The following is a 21,117-nucleotide window of genomic DNA, read 5'->3' as shown; positions in this document are numbered from 1 at the left end:
GTGTGTGTGTGTGTGTGTGTGTGTGTGTGTGTGTGTACAATAGCAGGACAGTGAATACTCATGGTAGAAGAAAAATCAATGCCTTTGAATTGTGGTGTTAGAGAAGAGCACTGAATATCTCATAGATTTCCAAAAGAACAAACAAGTCAGCCTTTGAAAGAAGTGCAACAAGAGTGCTCCTTAGAAGCAAGGATGATGAAACTTTGTCTCACATACTTTGAGCATGTTATCAGGAGGTACTGGATAGGTGCTAAGATGGGTAGAGGATCAGAGAAAGAGGAAGACCCTCAACAAATAGCTTGACACAATGAACAGTGGACTCATAATAGAGATCATGAAGTTGGCACAGAATCAGGCAAGGTTTTGATCTGTTGTTCATGGGGTCGCGTCATAGAGAACTTGATGGTTCCCAACACCACTCCCACCACACAAATACACACACCCCTTTCAAGAACTTGAGGAAATCACATAAAAATAAAGATGAAAAATAAAAAAAATACCCTAGAATTCAGGAAAATAATACAAGAGCAAAATGACAAATAGTCAATTAGAAACCATTTAAAAAGCAATTAAATATCCAGAAGTTTAAAAACAACTATGAAATATCATCTCATCCCAGTAACAATAAAAAAGCTCAACAGAGCAGCAAACAACAAATGCTGGCTAGGTTTTGGAGAAATTGGAACCCTTATTCACTGCTGGTGAGAGTGTAAAGTGGTGCAACCACTCTGAGAGGCAGTATGGCACTTTCTCAAAAAGTTGGAAATAGAAATACCTTTTAACCCAGCAATTGCATTACTTGGAATATACCCTAAAGAAGCCAGAACTGCCACTCAAACAGATAGATGCACACCCATGTTTATTGCTATGTTGTTCACAAAAGCATAGAGATGGAAGCAGCCCAAGTGACATCAACAAATGAATGGATTGAGTAGCTGTGGTATATTCACACAATGGAATACTCTGCAGCACTAAAAAACAAGGAACTCATAAAATATTATACAAAATGGGTAATCATGGAGGATATTATGCTGAGTGAACTATCTCAGTCACAAAAGGACAAATACCAGATAATGCCACTGTTATAAAATTGGATTGACATGAGGATTTGCAGAAAACTAAGAAAAGAACGAGTAAATTATAGAACAGATAAGGGAAAGAGTTGTTTAAAAGTAATATATGATTAGCACTACAACAAGATAAAGGTAAATAATGCAATAGAAGAATGGGCACAGAATCTGAACAGACACTTCACCGAAGATGACATTCAGATGGCTAACAAGCACATGAGGAAATGTTCAAAATCCTAGCTCTAAGAGAGATGCAAATCAAAACAACTGAGATATCGCACCCAGGTAAGAATAGCAAAATTTAACAGAACAGCAAGGAACAAATGCTGGTGAGGTTGTGGAGAAACTGGAACCCCTTATTCACTGTTGGTGGGAGTATAAAATTGTGCAACCACTGTGGAAGGCTTTCTCAAAAAGTTGCAAATAGAGATACCATTTGACCCAGCAATTCCACTACTGGGAATATACCCCAAAGAGACCATAACTGACATCCAAGGAGATACATTCACACCCATGTTTTCACAGCTTTGTTCACAATAGCAAGGAGTTGGAAACAACCTAAGTGCCCAACAACAAACAAATAGAGAAGCTGTGGTATATTCATACAATGGAATACTATGCTGCATTGAAAAACAAGGGACTCATGCAATATTATTCAAAATAGTGAGCCTAGAGGACATTATGGTGAGTGAAGTATCTCAGTCACAAAAGGACAAATATTGCAAGGTGCCACTGTTGTAAAGCAGGATATCAGGGTTGAGAGGAGACTGAGAAGGATGGGTTCAATAATGTATACTGCATTGAAACAGATGAAGGAGAAAACTGTTTAAGAGGAAAATTATTGTAGCCTAGTGGCAGGAAGCTGTACTGCAATCCCAGAGGCATACGGTTCAAATCCACCAGATGCTCTGCTGGAGAAGGAGGGACAGTCTCCTCCTGTACCAGTCAGATACTATATGACGGTACACACACAAAAAATAATAATTAAAAAAATAAATTTTTTTAAAAAGAGAGAAAATTATTAGATATTTTTATCATGACAGGAGTCCAGAGCGAAGGCTGTATAGTGGAGTGGACCTGGGGACAGGGATTGTAAAATAGTGAAAGAATTTTTCTTTTACTTTTCCAAGAGGCGAAGGTACTAGGGAGGAGCGTTGGGAGGGGAGAAAAGTGCAACAATGAATGGATGGAAATCCAAAGTCTCTGTAAATTTTCATTGAAATGAATAATAATTTTTAAAAAAATTTTAAATTAAAAAAGCTTCCAATAGAGATACCATTTGACCCAGCAATTCCACCACTGGGAATATACCCCAATGAGACCATAACCGCCACCTAAGCACACCCATGTTTATCGCAGCTTTGTTCACATAGCAAGGAGTTGGAAACAACCTAAGTGCCCATCAACAAACACATGGATGGAGAAGCTGTGGTATATTCACAAAATGGAATGCTACGCTACATTGAAAAACAAAGAACTCATGCCATATTATTCAAAATGGGTTACCCTGGAGGACATTATGCTGAGTGAAATATCTCAGTCACACAGGGACAAATACTGCATAGTGCCACTGTTGTCAAATGGGACTGAGGAGATACTGAGAAAGATGGGATAAATAATGTATACTGCATTGAAACAGGTGAGGGAGAGAACTGTTTAAAGGGGATATGTGATTGGGTATTATTGTCATGAGGGAGTCCAGAATGAAGGCTGCATAGTGGAGTGGACCTTGGGGGAGGGATTGTAAAACAGTGAAAGAATTTTTCTTTTACTTTTCAAGGAGAAGAGTGTGGTGGGGGGGGGGGGCGAGTGGTGGCAGGAGGAAGAGTGTAACAATATATGTATGGAAATCTAAAGTCCCTGTAAATTTTCATTAAAATTAATAATAAAAAAATATAAATTGGTACAATAAAAAAATAAAAAGTAACACATAAAAAATAATATATGATTAAGCATTGTTTGCATGACAATAATCCAGAATAAAAGGTTCATAGCAAAGTGGACTGGGGTAGGGTGGAGGGAAGAAATTGTGCAACAATGAATGAATTTTTTAAATAGAAAAGCTAACTGGGGAGGGGGGATTGGGAGGAAAATGTGCAACAGTGAATGACTGGAATTCCAAATTTTCTGTAAACTTTAGTTAAAAAAAAAGAAATCTGAAGTTTAAAACTTGGGAGATTAAAACATTAGAATGATAAGAGTAAAAGCAAATCAGTTGAACAGACCAGTGAATTATAGGACAAATTCCTTAAAAGTATTGTATGATGTACCTTTTTATTCATAGGATTAGTTTGTCCATTCGGCAAGGGATAGAAATAGCGATAGTATTTTGGAGTGATTAGTATGGCAGAAGAATGAATGATTGAAAAGGTAACTGGAAATTAAATTAAGAGGTTATGTTAGAAATCCACATTGGCATTAAAAACAATAAATGAAAATGGAACTCAGAATGAAGAAAAATAATTAACTGATGAAAAATAACAGAGTGAAAGGAGAAGTTCAGTGATATTCCGTCTATTATGTTTCTATATGTAAGGAGTTTGCTGCATTATTTAAAAGTATGATCCTGTCATAAATAAAGTGAAAACATTTCAAAATGTTTTATTTAGACAATAACCTAAGCTGTTAAAGTGAACTATAACATCTCCATTCAATTTTTATTGGATACCTAAATATATTTAAAGAGTGTTTAAAAAAAAAAGTATTGTATGATGAAAAAAGCAATGAGGCATTTTAAAGTATTTTTTAAGAAACTATTCTCATTATTTCATAGTCATGCATAGATGACTCATACATAGTCATCTGCAGAAGTTATTCTGTCAATTGTTGGTATATAATATGAAAGGGAAAATTCTGTAGCAAGACTCCAACACTAACAATCTTGACCTAGCCTGTATATTTATTTTGGCTTGGTAAATACAATTATTCAACAGCTTCCTCATAGCTTCTGTGAATTATGATTATAAGCACAGTTAATCTTTTAAATTCTTCTTTCCTCACTTCCCATAAGCATATCTAGCATTTACACCTGTCATGTGCAGACTTTTTATTATGAACCTAAGATTTAATTTCTGTTGTTGTTGTTGTTGTTGTTATGTGCCGTCGAGTCGCTTGCAACTCATAGCAACCCTATGTACAACAGCCCTAAACTCTGCTCTGTCCTGTGCCAATCGCACTGTCTCTGACACTCCCATCCCAATTATCCCAGTCACTGAATCAATCCACTTTATAGAGGGCTTTCCCCTCCTGCGCCGTCCCTCCACCCTCCCAAGCATGATGTCCTTCTCCAAGGACCGGTCTCTTCTCACAACATGTCCAAAGTATGTAAGACGGAGCCTCAGAATCCTTGCCTCCAAGGAGCCACTGGTTTAACCCTTTCCAGGACAAATCTGTTTGTTTTCATAGCAGTCCATGGTATTCTCAGTACTCTTTTCCAGCACCACAGCTCAAAGGCATCAATTCTCCTTCTATCCTCCTTGGTCATTGTCCAACTCTCTGATGCATAACAAGTGATTGTGAAGACCATGGCCTGTATCAAACGCACCTTAGTCTCCAGAAAGACACCATTGCTCTTCAGTACTTTGGAGAGGTCCCTAACAGCAGACTTTCCCATGGCAATGCGCCTTTTAATTTCCTGGCTACTGGTGCCAAGAGTGTTGACTGTGGAGCCAAGCAAACTAAAGGTGTATACAATCTCAATCTCCACCATCCATCCTGATGCTGCCAGTTGGTCCAGTGGTGAGAATCTTTTTTCCATGCACTTTGTGTAAACAGTTCCCACAAGAATTTCCTTAACTTCTTCCCCTTTTCCAGATGATGGGCAAAGTAAGCTCTGGTCTTTTTATCATTTCTTCAATGTACTAGTTATTTCTTTTTCATTTTTTTAGAGCACTAGCATCATAGTGAGTAGGGAATTGTGTTGCAAATCCAAAGGTGGACAGTTCAAATTAACCAGCTATCCCTAAGGAGAATTTCAGGCACTCTTCTGTGCAATTTACAGCCTACTAGAGGGTCAGCTAAGAATTGGTTCTGATTTGACAGCAATGAGATGTTGAGTTTTTATAGTGAATTTTTTTAGATTATTATTGTTGTTGTTGTTTGGGTGAATGTTTACAAGTCATATTGTTTTTCATATAATCATTCATATACAGATATTTTGCTTTATAACATTACTTACCGTTCATTAATGTAATTAAATAGAGTGTCTAATCAACCTCATGTTGTATATTGCCTTTCCCTTCATCCAGCTCACCTATTTTCATGCATTTGTAGTAGAGACTTGCATATGCCTTTGATATGGTCCAAGTTTCAGTGGAGCTTCCAGACTAAGATGAACTAGGAAGAAAAGTCTGGCAATCTGTTTCTGAAAATAGGCCAATAAAAACCCCATAGATGACAACAGTGTTCCACAACCAGTTATGAAAAGGTTACAGGACTGGGTGGAATTGTATTCATTCGTGCTTGAGGTCACCATGAGTTAGAGGGGACTCAACAGCAGCTAACAGGAATACACACACATTTAGCACAAAACATTGGTCATTTCCGTCTGGACACTTCAATGACATTAATTATGTTCATCATCTTGTTCAACCAGCATCAGTGTTTCCATATTTTCCCATCACTCTGAACATTTCATGTTTATATTCCAGTTGTGAGAGCATTATTTACTTGCTGATAAATAATTCAGATATGACTTATCTTAAAAATAAAAATCTAGTGGTCTAATCTACAGGGTATTACACTGTTAGCCAGAAGGTTTTGGATAGCCAACAAATTAATGCCACCAGTGCCCACTGGGGGGAAAATAGAAGTCTCCTCGTAATGACTAGTTACAGCTTCATAAACTCTATGGAGGGGTTGACTTGACTGCAATGAGTGAGCAAAAGTAAGGAAACATCATGTATAGTGGTATATACAGCACTTATATTACAACAGAATGCCAGCTCCATCAGTACAGAGACTGTCTGATTCCTGCTGTATAGAACAGGGACTGGAAGAGGACCTAGAGCAAAGAGTTCTAACAAATACTTGATTATCAATATTTTATGTCACTTTTACCATTCTGTTTTGTTTTATTTTACTTTTTTTATTTGCCCAACAAAATCTTAGAGAAATCTGCTGCCCGTATCCAATTCAACATCCCTACAGCACCCACATCTCTCGTTATGCCATGTTCCCAACCTTCACGTCACCCAAGGACCTCTACTCGGGCATTAAAGCACGCTCTCAACAGCCATTTCCCCCAACTGTACCAACAAAGCCGTATGATACAACAGTTTTGAAGGCAAAAGGTAATATGTGATTTGGAATTAGAACAATACTCATTCTTCTTACTATTCAGTTTATCCAAGCAAAATAAATCGTTGCATGTGTAGACAGACTATTTCTCTATCTCCTTTAGCTTTTATGATCTCTCTCTTAGGAAATATTTACATTCTTTTTTTCCCTGGAGGAAGATATAACCTGTTCTTCCTGTTTGACTTTTTCCAAACAATATGCCGAATCTTCCTTTATTTTACAAAATACCTCCTTAAATTAGCCAGTCCTTTATTCCTGGAAGTTCAGTGGGTGAGACATTCAGCTGCTAACTGAAATGTCAGTGGTTTGAACTCACTAGTTTTCCACAGGAGAACGGTCTGTTCCCATAAAGATTTATAGCTCAGAAGCCCAATGGGGTGGTTCTCCTTTTTCCTGGAGGGTTGAAATGAGTCAGAATCTACTTTGACAGTAGTGAGTTAAAATTGTTTTATTTCCTTTTGAACAGTCAAGCTTTTCTAACAAAATAATGCTAATTTTGATGTCCAGTTTAAAAAAAAAGTAATTCAAGTACTCAAGGAGCACAGAAAATCAAAGTAACAAACATGTGACTTCAGTAGTAGGTAAGGAGAGTGATTCACAGCCATGGTTGCACTTTCGATTCAGCTGAAACCTCACCACTGCTAATATTCATCAGATTATCAGATTCTCTGTGGAGGCTCCTAACCTTTCTACTTCCTCACAGCCTTCCATGGAAAATCAAAAACCAAACTTTGTGGAATTGGTTCTTTTTATTCTACTTACATTTTCTATATTTCCTTTCCTTCCTGGTTTTGCCTTTGATTTAACTTTTTAAAATTCTATCCTAGGTTAGGTGATCAGCACAAAGGACAGTGTTTGGTTCAGCCAGCTCATTGAGGTCTAGACCTAGAGATAATAGTAGAGACTGCACTGAAAGATTGTTCTGGTTTGAAGACTCAAAATAATGGGAGTATTGTGTTCAGTTCCTTTTGCCACCCACAGATGCAACCTTGGGGTTTGTTTTATTGGGATATATTTTATTAAGAAGCACAGCAAACTCATTCACCAGTCATCAGCTTTCTCACACCCTAAACACCTCAACTTTTGTTGCAGAAGTCTGCATGTATATTAAAACAGGAAAAAACAAACAAAACAAAACAACAACAAAAAAAAACTCTGGATAATGAGGATTCCAGAAACAAAGGGGTAACAAGGTGACAGAAAAAGTCCATGCTATGCAAAAAAAAAAAAAAAGTGGATGAATGAGCTAAGTTTAGGAGGTTAGCAAGATGGGCCTGTGACACAATATTTAGACCAAAATTTTATCATCATCAATGTCAACTTTAGAACTTAACTAGAACACAGTAGCACTATGAGAGACCGAATAGTGGAGTGTTTAGGAGCTTAAAGTCTCAAGTTTAGACTATGCAAGTAGAATTTTGGAACTGCCACTTACTGTGAACCATGGAAAAGTTGTTTACCATTTCTTCCCTTGTTTCCAAATTTATAAAATGGGAGCATTTCTTCATAGATAAAAGTGTTCACAGTTGTTGTTTTTGCTACCATATGCAATGGTTTTACTCTCATATATAATGTCCCAGTATATGTTACACTATGCTGAACTTCCCGTTAGGCCAGTTAGGATTAATGAAAGTTATCACATTTATTGTTTTTTAAAAAAATCTAAAGATAGGTAACTTTTAATGTAAGTAAAATGTTATAAGATATTAAAGTTTAAATCATCATGAGATTTTTCCACAGCATAATGTATAAAAATTTGCAAAACTTCCTGTACAAAATAGTAAAATCTTTACTTTTTGAACAGGTCGTTCAATAACACGTCAGTAATCATCTCCAGGTTCCTCAAGGCTTTCTTCTAGCTGGTCGTGTTGCATCTTATGTCTCTTTGGCTCATCTGATTTGTTTGTTCTTGACAAGATCCCTCTGCCTTTTCCTATATGGGCTGATGAGTCCTCTTTTCTTTCAATACCCAGTGTGTAGCTTCTGTATTGTTCAGCATTACTCAGTTACCAATAGTCAAAGAATTTCATAAACCCTTCTTACATTTGTGTGTGTAGGACTGTAGTATCGTGAACTGAAGGAGAGTTCATATAGTATTTATAAACCGTTTCACGAAGTTGAGCACCATGACCTTGACCTTAAAATGGAGTCAGTATGAGCATTTGACTTAAATGGGGCCAGGTTTTGTCTGGGTACATATAGTCAATATAGACTGTCATGTAGCTCCATCCTTATATTTCTCAAATACTAGAAAGAAGTACCATCTTTCATCATCCACGTCAGTATAAAGCTAGATGTTTCAATAAATCCCATCAAAAAGGTCTGAAGCCTTCCATGATATTCTTGAAAGCCTCTGCATGCCATGTCAGACTTGTAAATCTGAAAGGTAAAGCTTTCTCTTCCTATTGGACTGAGAACAGAATGGGAATGAAGTAAGTTTCTAAATGGTTTTAAATCAACTTCGTTTCCCAACAAAGAAAGAAAATCTTTTGTGTTGGTGCAAAATCCAGGTGGAATGGTCTCCCTGACTTTACCTTTAACATCATCTGCCTCCACACAAAGTTTTCATCAACTTTAGATGTCTATTGAACACGAAACTTTGTGTACAAGCTACCAGCAATATAATAGAAAAGGATCTTCAGACCTTTGTAATCAAAAGCAGTCTTATCATCCCTAAAGAGTTGGTGGGTTACTCAGGAAAGAAAGTTCTAATGTCATTCTCAAGATCTTCAGGAAAACAAACCAATTTTAGTTCAGTTGCTGTGTTGTTAGTACATTGTTACTGTGCCAGTTTCTTCCCCACTGCACTCTTATTTATATTCAACCAAAAATTTTATCTGCGAGCACCCGTGGCTGAGAAAGGATAAATCTTTACTGACTACTTACTGCTGAGTCCAATCCTTGGTTATATGTGGGTAGTGAGGTACAGAGGCTGGTAATGGGAAAGAACTAAAAGATATGATACCTAAACAATTGACATTTTTGTAGCTTGTTAGATTCATTGTCAAATTATATTTCTTTTCTATATTTAAACTAGATAATGTCTGAAGTTATATGAAGTACACACAGCAGCAAACTATAGAATTGTATGCTGGATTTCTTTTTTAACATGACAAAGCACTTTTTTTCAGTGCAGCTGTAGATAATGGACTGCTTCTAAGCATGTCACTCTGACGGTCACTCTGAGATTGTTAAAAGACAAGTAGATGTGAATTGTTGGTAGGTTCCATCAAGTGAATATGACTCAGCAACCCTATGAACAACAGATATGAACCTTGTCCTATCTGGTGCTATCCTCATAATCTCTGACATACTAGAGACTACTGTTGCAGTCACTGTGTCAATGCATTTTGTGAAGATCTTCCTCTCTTTCACTGACCTTTCCAGGCATCCCTTTCTAAGGAATATCCTCTTTTAATAACTTTGAGTTAAATTTTATTTAATGTTGTTGTTTTTGTCTGAGTCAACTATGACTTCCAGCAACCTTATAAACAGTAGCCCTGAGCCTGCCTATCCTGAGCCAATATCACCATCTCTGACATACCTGCCCTCATTGCCACATTCACTGTCAGTCTATCTCATCCAGTGTCTTCCTCTCCTCCACTAACCCTCTACTATTCCATGCATGATGCCCATCTCCAATGACTAGTCCCTCCTGGTAGAATGCCCAAAGTACATGAGACAGAGTTTCCAAATCCTTGCTTCCAAGGAACAAACTGGTTTCATCTTCTCCAGGACAAACGTGTTTGTTCTCTTAGCAGTCTATGGTTATGTACAAAATTCTTCAACACAACTGAAAGGCATCGATTCTTCTGTCATCTTTAGTCATTATCCAGCTCTCTAATGCATAGCAAGCGAGAAGACCATGGCCTGGCTATATAATTTCAATGTTGTTGTTATGTGCCATTGAGTTGCCTGCAACTCATAGTGGCCCTATGTGCTATAACTCTGAACTTTACCCTCTCATGAGCTAGTCTCACTGAATCTCACACACCTTCCCTTATTTCCCTAGTTACTGTGTCAATCCATCTCATCTGGAATCTTCCTCTACTGTGATGTCCCTCCACCCTTCCATGCATGATGTCTTTCTCTAAAGATTGGTCTCTCCTGGCTATGTGCCCCATGTATGGGATACAGAGCTTTAAAATCCTAGCCTCCAAGGAGAAACTTGGCTTCACCCTCTCCAAGACAGACTCATTTGTTTTCTTGGTGGTGCATGGTTCAGTACTCTTCTCCAGCACCACAACTCAAAGGCCACAATTCTTCTATCATCCTTAAGTCATTATCCACCTCTCTAATGTATAGCAAGTAATTGTGAAGACCATGGCCTAGATTGACACACCTTAGTCTCTAGACTGACATCATTGCTCTTTAGTACTTTGGAGAAGTTTCTGATAGTAGACTTCCCCAATGCAATTTGTCTTTCCCCCCCCCCCTCCAACTTAGTAAAACAAATGAAAAAGGTTTATTAAGGTAATAAGACAGAGGCATAACTAGTGAAAGGTAAGCCATGCAATAGAGTAAAAGTGAAAAGGAAAGAAGGAAGAAAGAGTGAAAAACACCTGAAAACCCAAACCTTCCGGCATGCTGTCAGTAGAAAGGGGAGAAAGAGTACAATTCGTCTTTTGATTTACAGACTGCTGGTGCCAAGAGTGTTGATTATGGAGCTGAGCAAGCTGAAACTGTTAACAACCTTAATTTCTTCTCCATCTATCATGACACTGCCAGTGATGAGAATCTTTATCTCTTGATGTTGAGCTTCAATCCATATTGAAGACTACAGCCCTTGACCTTCTACAGGAAACACTCTGTGTCCTCCTCAGTTTCAGGAAGGAAGTTTGTGTCATCTGCCTAACACAGGTTGTTAACGAGTCTTCCTCCAATCCTGAGGCCACATTCCACATTCCATCTTACAAAGTCCAGCCTCCCAAATTATCTGTTACACATACAAATTGAAAAGGTATGGAAGCAGGATGCTTCCCTGACACAACTCCTTTCCTGATTTTGAACCATGATGTATTTCCTTGCTCTGTTCTGACAGCCATTTCCTTGTCCAAATATAGGTTTTACATGATGAGCCCAGTCAAGTGTTCTGGAATTCCCATTCTCCTCAAGGTTAGCCACAATTTGTTTTGATCCACACAAAAAATGACTTTGCATAGTCAATGAAACAGATAGACATTCCTCTGGTCCTCTTTGCTTTCTGCCAAGATCCATCTGACATTTGTAATAATGTCTCTAGTGCCACAGCCTCTTCTAAACTTAGCTTGCATTTCTGGTAATTCTGTCAATGTACGGCTCCAATCATTTTTGGATAATCTTCAGCAGGATTTGCTGGCATGTTATATTGTGATATTGTTTGATAATTTCCACACTCTGTCAGGTCACCTTTTTTGGAATTTTAATAATTATGGATCTTTTCCAATCAGTTGGCCAGGTAGTTTTCCTCCAGATTTCTTGGCACAACCTGGTGAGTGCATCTGGAGCATCTGTTTGTTGAAATGTATCAGTTGGCTTCTTCTACTCCCAGAAAACACCAAATGGCAGAAGATGCTGGTGCAGCAGGATGGCCCGGAGGCCCCGGGATGGGAGCCCTGGTCCACAGAGGCTTTGGTAGTGGTCTGCAGGTCAGGCTGCCGTGGACAGGGCTGTGGGAGGGGCCGCGGAGCTCGAGGAGGCAAAGCCGAGGACAAGGAGTGTTACCTTTCACCAAACTGGGCCGCCTGGTCAAAGACATGAAGATTAAATCCTTGGAGGAAATTTATCTCTTCTCATTGCCTATCGAGGAGTCTCAGATTATTGACTTTTTCCTGGGCATGTCCCTCAAGGATGAGCTACTGAAAATTAGGCCAGTGCAGAAGCAGACACGTGCTGGTCAGTGGACCAGGTTCAAGGCCTTTGTCGCCATTGGAGACTATAATGGCCATGTTGGCTTAGTTGTCAAGTGCTCCAAAGAGGTGGCTACTGCCATCTGTCGGGCCATTATCCTAGCCAAGCTCTCCATTGTCCCTGTGCTGCGTGGCTACTGGGGGAACAAAGATCAGCAAGCCTCACACCGTTCTCTACAAGGTGACTGGGCGCCGTGGCTCTGTGTTGGTGCTTCTGATCCCTGCACCCCAAGGCACTGGAATCATCTCGGCCCCTGTGCCCAAGAAGCTGCTGCTGATGACTGGAATTGATAACTGCTATACCTCAGCCAGGTGCTGCACAGCTACCCTGGGCAACTTCGCCAAGGCCACCTTTGATGCCATCTCCAAGACCTACAGCTATGTGACCCCAGATCTCTGGAAAGAGTCTGAATTCATCAAGTCTCCCTACCAGGAATTCACTGACCATCTTGTAAAAACTCACACCAGAGTCTCTGTGCAGAGGACTCAGGCTCCAGCTGTGGCCACCACGTAGTGGATTTTTATATAACAAGTAAAATGAATTAAGTTAAAAAAAAAACACAAAAAGAAATATGTCAGTTGGTATTCTATAAGTTCCTGGAGCCTTGTTTTTTGCCAATTCCTTCAGAGCAGTTTGAAATTTTTCCTTTACCATCATCTCTTCTTGATCATCTGTTGTTTAATGAAATTCTGTCAGCAAGTCCTATTTGGTTTAGTGAGTCTGTGTAATCCTTCCATCTTCTTTTTTTTTGGGGGGGGGGGAGAGCATGGCTTTTAAAAACGGTTTTCTTTTACTATTTTTAAAAATTTTATTTGTGTTTTCCATCTTCTTTTACTGCTTCTTGAATAATTCAATATTCTGCCCATAGAGTCCTTAAGTATTGTAACTTGAGTACTTGTCTAAGAACAAGTTCTGTGTTATATTTTCTACCCTTACATTTGTTTTAAATCCATTGAAAATAAGAAGCGAGTGCCAGTTTTAGAACCAGATTGCTTGAATTATTAGCAAATAAGAACTAATTTTTTAAAAAACTTCTTTATATTAAGGTAGAGAGATGCCAATATAGAATGATCCTTCAGAGACTAGAAAGAGGATCCATGAAGATTTATTTCCATAAAGATATCACTCTTATGAACAAGAAAGGGAAAGTAATAGTGCCCCATAAGACTCTTGGGTGGTGCAAATGGTTAAAGTGCTAGACTTTTAACTAAAAGGTTCACAGTTCAAACCCACCCAGAAGTAAGGCCTATGATCATGAACTTGATAGCTTTCTGGAATAGCTCTACTCTGAATAGATGTTGCTGTCAAGAGTCAGACTGACTCAGCAGCAACTAATAAAACAGTACAGTATTGCTGAGGGAAACACAGAGACTGTGCATGGTTCACATTGTTCTTATCACACTGTAGCTTATTATTCTTATTCAAGAATTCAAGAGCCAGTTGCAGCCAAAAGCTATGAGTGTACATCTGTAATGTGCACCAGCATTCCTCTCTCCCTGGCATTAGCTTGTTTGTATTTATTGTATCTATTAAAGTGCAGGAGCTTGAAGCCTGTTCTGATTTATTCTGCATTAAAATACTTTCCCTTAAATTTTCAGGTAATCCTTATAGATACGAACTGGTTGATTTCCCCTCAGATTCAAAGAAGAAAGCTTTGACTTGGCCTGGTCAATGTTTATATTATGATGTAAGTATCTTTGTAAATGTGTGTTTAAAGCAAAGTGAAAATCTTTTTGTCCAATAACTTTATAAATGCTGAAAAGACTGTATGTTTTTATTTTCTACATAAATTAAACATTTAAGCCTTCTAGAAAAGACTTCATTATGTCTTTGAAAAAAAAATACATTAAACTTTAAATATGAATACCTATTTGGCAGAATGGTAAAAGTTAATGAAGAAAGGAATAGTATCTGCCTTCAACCTCAAATTTCCTTTGTCTTCTTTCCCTGTGGAGATAATGTATAAGTTCTACTAAATGTTATTAATACCCATAATCTTTGTATTCATGTTCTAGTTGCCTAAATGTATTGAGAAAAATAAGCAAATATTCTACCCAAAACCTCCTAAAACCTTCGCACCTAACACTTCTTTATGTTCATGGGATCCGATTAATTCTCTAAAAGAAGCCAACATACAAAGAAATCTTGAGAGGTCCCATTGGCTCACTACGTACACTCATGATTTTACAGGTATGACTTCACATTAATATAGGTAAAAGAACAAATGAGACTATTTAACATATGTTGTTGCAAGTTTTTATTCTGATATTTCCCCTGTTTCTCAGTCTATTCGCTAAGTAAGGAAGGTGATAAATTTCTCTTAGTAGGTAGCTTCTTATTTCATTGGTTCTTATTATTTTACAAAGGGAATGGATATGCTTTTCTATAAAGGTAATGTTCAACCCCATTCTTTATTTACTTTACCAGAATAATAAGACATATGTTTTCATTAAGGTCTGGGGCCCATGAACCCCCTTGAACTGGATGATTACCATGAAAAAGAGGTAGCCAGCTTAACTGGACAGACAGGATTTGACCCAGAGCCTGTAAGTAATTAGTCAGTCTCAGTTATTTAGAGGGAAAGTACCAGATGCTGGGACTTTTTTTTTTTTTTTGCCTGTTTTTTGTTGGTGGTTTGGTGTTTGGTTTGTTGGGTTTTTTTCATTCAAAAAAAGATTTATTTTTGTGGTTAAAGATTTATCTCTGTGCTAAGTGATTTTCTGTTGCTGTCATTAAAACAATGAGCAAGACAAAATCCCAACTCACATTCCCAGTAGAGGAAAACTTAATAAATAAGCAAGCAAACAAGCTCATTTAAATCGACACATACACAGAATTAAGCATAACTGGGTAATGAGCTAATCATTGGAACTATGTGCACCAGAGAAGCCTTTCTGAAGAGATGACATTTCAACTGAAAAGAGAAGGGGAAAAGTCATAAGGATTGGGATTGGAACTATCTAGATTCAGAGAGTTAAGTGAGGTGGTACATGAGACTATTGGTCCTAAAATTTACTGGTTCTGCCATAGGATTAAATAGGCACATCATTTGGCTGGCAATTTTTCAATTCCTTCCCACCTGAGTGAAGTAAGCAAAACATAATCCTTTCACTAAGGATTAATTTTACCCTTTTAGCACGTTGCTAGTGATCTCTGATAGGAATTTGCACTGTTAATCCAAAGGTGCTTTGCCTGTTTTTTTGATTCATGACTGTTGGTGGCCAAGTTAACCAAGAGAAATTTTTACTCATTTTAAAACTTAATCCTGAATTGATCCAAATTAGTTTAAACACCCTTGTCTTTTATTTGGAAGAACAACAAAAGTGCCTTTTCCCCTTCACAGTTCTGCTTTTACAGACTTTTCTACTATATTACTCGTGCAATAAATAAAAAAGAACAGTGTCTGATTATTAACTCAATGAGATTCTTCAATGATTGTCTTTCTGAAAGCATATTTATATACCTTGTATATTATAATTGCTTTTAAGTATATAAAGACTGTTGGATGCATTAGAACTAAAAGCTAATAAATTCTCTGTTGACAGCAATAGGTATTTCTTAATTGTATGAAATGGCCTAAATGGAATCATCAAACCTTTTAGTGAAACAAGTTATAAACTGTTGGCTTGATTATGTAAATGATATAATATGGCCCTATTCCTATGTAGATATGTTATTTTACTTGGGGCCTAAACTTTATCCTCAAAAACCACAAAATTTTCAGAAAAAGTTATTCTTTTCAGAGATGTAAACTGTACAAAGATACATTTTTTTAAAAAACCCAACCTGTGAGATTACTTCAGTGTTAGATGCATTTAGATTGAGCTGAACACATTCGTTTCAAACTAGCTCTAGTATTTCCTGAAGTGAAATAAAATTAAAGAACCAGATTAGTTCCATAGATGATGCCTTATCATTCACTGAAGGAGTTTTTTTTTTTTAACTGTACTAAGTACTCTCTAAAACTATGTAAAACACCATATGTACACTCTGGCGGTTCAGTGTGTTCAGACTAGATTTAGCCAGTAGGATCTAGCAAATCAGGAAGTCGCTTCATATTTTTTTACAAAGAAATACATGTATGGTTATACAAAGTATGCTTGCCAAGGATATGTAAGATTTTCTGCAAGTAAATCAACATTTAAATATTAACAACAAGACAAAACTTGCTTTAAATAGTTCAATGCTCAAAAGAAAGTCCTAGTTAATTATGTGGGTTTCTGACTGAAGTATTCAGTAATGGACCCTGGGACACGTATTTGTGTTAGAATACAGTAAATATACTACAAATTGCTTCCTGCACAAAGGGATATACTGAAAGTAGGATATGATAACCCCTAGCCTTTTTTATCTGTTTATGACAGTTTTTAAAGAGCATTTAAAATACATTCACCTGATTAGCCTAAGGTTATAACAAATTTCTTAATAATTCAGGATGGAAATTCCTCCAACTTCAGACAGATTTATTTCTAAAAGGATTTTAAGCCCATATGAGAAGTTATTATTTTCTCACCACTTTCATTTTTATTATCCCTGCTGTCAATTCCATCATCATCATCATCATCATCGTCATCACCTTTTAATTGTTTCTTGGATTTTTAATATTTTGTTACTGTAAAAATTTCAACCCTATATAAAAATATAAGTAATTCTACAGTTTATACCCATTTAAACCCATCACTAAGATTTTTATCATGACCATTTTACTATATTTGTTTAAGAAATTCTGGTGGTGCAATGATTAAACACTCACCTGTTACCTGAAAGGCTGACCACTCCCCCCCCCAACCTCTCAGGAGAAAGATGTGGTGGTCTGTATCTGCTGAGATCACTGCTCTGGAAACCCTGTGGATGGTGCTACTGTCCTGTAGAGGCCACTGGGAGTCAGAATTGACTCAATAACAATGCATTTAACTTAAAAATAAGTTTTTAACACTTCAGAGTAAACTGCAAATATGAGTATACTTTACTCCTAAACATTCAGCATGCATTTCATTAACCAGAGTTTAAGAATTGTGTCTGTGTGTACTTGAAGGTAAAATTTACATTCAATGAGATTGTACAGTCTTAAGCTCACATTCACAAATTTTTGACAAATACACTATTCTAACCTGAACCCCTGTTAAGATAGAGAACTGTCCTTACAGAAAGTGCCCTCACATCCCCTCCTCCTGCCATCCTCTCCTCTCAGACATGCATTGGTTAATAACACTTTTAATACACTCACTGCTTTTGCAAGTACCAGATGACTAGCAGTATTTATAAAATACCTCAAAAAAGTGGCACAGACAAGACAAATTCCTCTCAGATCAGTGCTTCACCAAAGCCAGGGAGCCCACCGCCCACCTCCCACAACCTGAGATACTTCTTAATGCTTCCCATTCCTGAGCCAACCTGAAGAACAGTCTAGGATAGTCAGGAATAAGGATCTCACCTTATGCCCACTTTGAAGATGATCCTGATTCATCTAAGGTGTAAAAGCTCCCTACCTTCACCTAATAAAGGAGGCTTTGGCTGCAACATAAATAACTATGTGCTTTTGATGCTGCCAGTCTGCGAAGGGTAGAGGTTTTGTTCCAATGATGATTTCATATATTTAGGAGTTTTTTAAAAAGTTCCTACATGAAGGAACTTCTCTATATATAAGTTTAAAATTGTCTTTTCCAGCTTAGTAAAAACCAATAGAGGAGATAAACAAATGTATTACCACCCAAATTTCAATAGGGTTCAAAAGAAATACCAGAGAACACTGCAGTGTGTATTCCTGCATCCACCCCTTGTTTACTCAGTGAGAATGAGTGTGACTTTTGATCTGCCATTCGTAGCAGCATCTTCATAATGCCTTATTTATTAATGAATTGATTTCCTTTTTCTTATTCCTCCACTACAGAAAGAAAAATTCCATTCTACCATAAAACCTGTCAGACCTTTAGAAGGACGAATCGCCCGATTAATTAATGAACAACGTCCTCTGGAAGCCACCAGCCAAGAAAAGCCACCTCCCTGTCCAGATTGTACACCTACAGTTTTGTGTACTTTTCATACCTTTATACCCAGTTCTGAAGAAATGAGAGCACTTAATGACACCACACGGGCTGGAGTGACTCATAAAAACCAGGACACAGACAGTAAGATCAAAGAAGAACAAAACTTGCTATCTACCTATACAAGTCCATCTTGTTACCCATCAAAAGATCTGACTGACCTTTATAACCTAAAAATGTTTCCAAATGTCACTGATACTAAAAAGACAGATGATTTGTACTGGAAACAGCTGGCATTAAAACCCCAAGCTATACCTTACTCTAAAGCAAACAATTATGTCCACTATGAACATTTTAAATCTGACCAGTATACTACTATGTGCCAAGATCCTAATAGCCTTAGTAAGCCTAGTATTGTACAAAATAAGCAAGGCAGAGAAGCTTTCACTTTAAAACAGTTTTTTGGTAAGCCAGAAGAACACCAGTTGGCCTTCAACATGGAAAATGGAGAAACAAGACCTTTTCTGGGTTGCATCCCCAGAGTTGGAATGGCCATGCCTCAGAGCAACCTGCTGGATCTTAAGAATTCTTTTTCAAAAACTGGTGCACGAAAACGTTTCCATAAATCAATTCTAGATGATCACAAAGACCTCAGAGATAAGGAACATTCAGGAATGAAGCACCAATTCTATGGCCATAATTCCTATTATTTCTATAACTGAAATTTCCATGTATTCCTTCAAAATTCATCCTCTTACAAGAAAAGAAAAAAAATATTAACAGGACTTCCTTCTTGGGTTCTGTTTTGAAGATAAACCATAATACTCTTGTTAATGAAGTTTATGTTTTCAGGAATTTAAGTTAGAATCTGGTCAGATGAACCTAGCTGATGTTTTGATTTCTTGAAAAGTTTAACAGTTTGTCAATAAAGATTAGAACTAGAAAATGTATAGTCTTTAACATCATTTTCAAATTATACTCCAAGGAAAAATTTCCAAAATCATGAAAAGCAATGTGTACACCAAAACTTACCTCATTGTTGTTTTAAAAACGTAGAATTTGAAAAAAGGCACACTTGATTACTGTGAGACACTATACAAGCTATTGTACCTTAATAAAATAATTATGTGAAAACTGTCCCTTTATGTAAATGTTTATACAAAATAGCATTCTGTGGGAAAGAAAAATTCTAATGTTTAGTTAATTGAGGAGTGGGCAACTATTCAAACTGTATTATAAAATATGTGGTGTGTGTATATATATATATGTTGTTATTGTTATGTGCCATCGAGTCGCCTGCGACTCATAGCGACCCTATGTACAACAGCCCTAAACTCCGCTCTGTCCTCTGCCAATCGCACTGTCTCTGACACTCCCATCCCAATTATCCCAGTCACTGAATCAATCCATCTCATAGAGGGCCTTCCTCTCCTGCGCTGTCCCTCCACCCTCCCAAGCATGATGTCCCTCTCTAAGGACCGGTCTCTCCTCACAACATGTCCAGAGTATGTTAGATGGAGCCTCAGAATCCTTGCCTCCAAGGAGCCACCCGGTTTAACCCTTTCCAGGATGAATCTGTTTGTTTTCCTAGCAGTCCATGGTATTCTCAATACTCTTCTCCAGCACCACAGCTCAAAGGCGTCAATTCTCCTTCTATCCTCCTTGGTCATTGTCCAACTCTCTGATTGAAAAACCATGGCCTGTATCAGACGTACCTTAGTCTCCAGAGAGACACCATTGCTCTTCAGCACTTTGGAGAGGTCCCTAGCAGCAGACTTTCCCATGGCAATGCGCCTTTTAATTTCCTGGCTGCTGGTGCCAAGACTGTTGACTATGGAGCCAAGCAAACTAAAGCTGTGTACAATCTCAATCTCTCCACCATCCATCCTGATGCTGCCAATTGGTCCAGTGGTGAGAATCTTTGTCTTCTTGACATTGAGCCTCAATTTATACACACACACACACACACACACACACACACACAGAGACATACATATATATAAATAAATAATAAATAAAAGCAGGAGTGGAATCCACTTCCTAAACAACATGCCTGCCAAAACTCTATGAACTTTGATAAATGTCAACAGTTATAGAAAGGCTTCAGGTCTTTTGTTCATAGGGTCATTATGAGTCATGCTCGACTAGAAGGCAATCAACAACAACAACATATATGTGTGTGTGTATATATGCATTTTATATATATACCCTAAATACTCCATATGCACATACTACTATTAGAACAGTTGGATATGCATCTTTTAACTTTTTGATAGAGAACAGAAATGATCATTTGGAAGGGGAAGAGGGTTGTGGGTGGGGTTTATTTGTAACTTTAACGGAAGTTTACAGAAAGGTTGGATTTTCATTCTTCACTGATGCACAATTTCCTTCCTCCCCTGCCCCCCATCCTGCCCCATCCCATCACACCCCATTCACTTTGTAATGTACTTCTTATTCTAGATTGTTGATTAAAATGACTCTTTTTAAAAGGCATATAAGGATTTTATTGTGGAGGTACTGCAATGGCTTTAATTAGTAATTGTTGCATTCCAATTGTGGCAGGAAAGCACAGTTTAATACCAATCCCCAATACTAATGCTCAAAAATTATAATTTAAAAAAAATGTCCACTAGCAATTTAGCTGTGTGATCCAAGTCAGCTAATTTACTGAGCTAAGAAATACATATTTCTTTGTTTTGTCATTCTTGTTTTATAACCAGCATGTCATTTGATTCCAACCTCCTTAAAACTATCCTGGATTAGTTACAGAATTTTCCCCAAACTATATTCTATACAGTACTAGTTCCAAGATATTTATGTATGATGAGAGAGAAAAAAATTTTTTTCCCCTATAATTATATTTTATTAATTTT

At 37.5% G+C, this 21,117-nt stretch overlaps 1 protein-coding gene and 1 pseudogene across 1 annotated transcript in view; one reads left to right on the top strand and one right to left on the bottom strand.

The window, feature by feature from the left end:
• LOC102872229 (chromosome unknown open reading frame, human C7orf31) overlaps positions 1-18,963 on the top strand; it is a 67,787-nt gene extending 48,824 nt beyond the window's left edge. Inside the window, exons 5-9 of the mRNA XM_006896100.1 lie at positions 6,180-6,361; positions 13,856-13,944; positions 14,273-14,447; positions 14,712-14,803; positions 18,148-18,963. Of these exons, the coding sequence (XP_006896162.1) occupies positions 6,180-6,361; positions 13,856-13,944; positions 14,273-14,447; positions 14,712-14,803; positions 18,148-18,963 (1,354 nt within the window). The remainder of the gene's footprint in view (positions 1-6,179; positions 6,362-13,855; positions 13,945-14,272; positions 14,448-14,711; positions 14,804-18,147) is intronic.
• LOC102852839 lies at positions 8,408-12,502 on the bottom strand (annotated as a pseudogene).
• Positions 18,964-21,117: the final 2,154 nt, after the last annotated feature.

Source organism: Elephantulus edwardii, unplaced genomic scaffold, assembly GCF_000299155.1.
Source record: "Elephantulus edwardii isolate Elephantulus edwardi_28Jun2011 unplaced genomic scaffold, EleEdw1.0 scaffold00182, whole genome shotgun sequence".
NCBI classification, from domain to species: Eukaryota; Metazoa; Chordata; class Mammalia; order Macroscelidea; family Macroscelididae; genus Elephantulus; species Elephantulus edwardii.
This window is presented reverse-complemented; position numbering and strand designations above follow the sequence as displayed.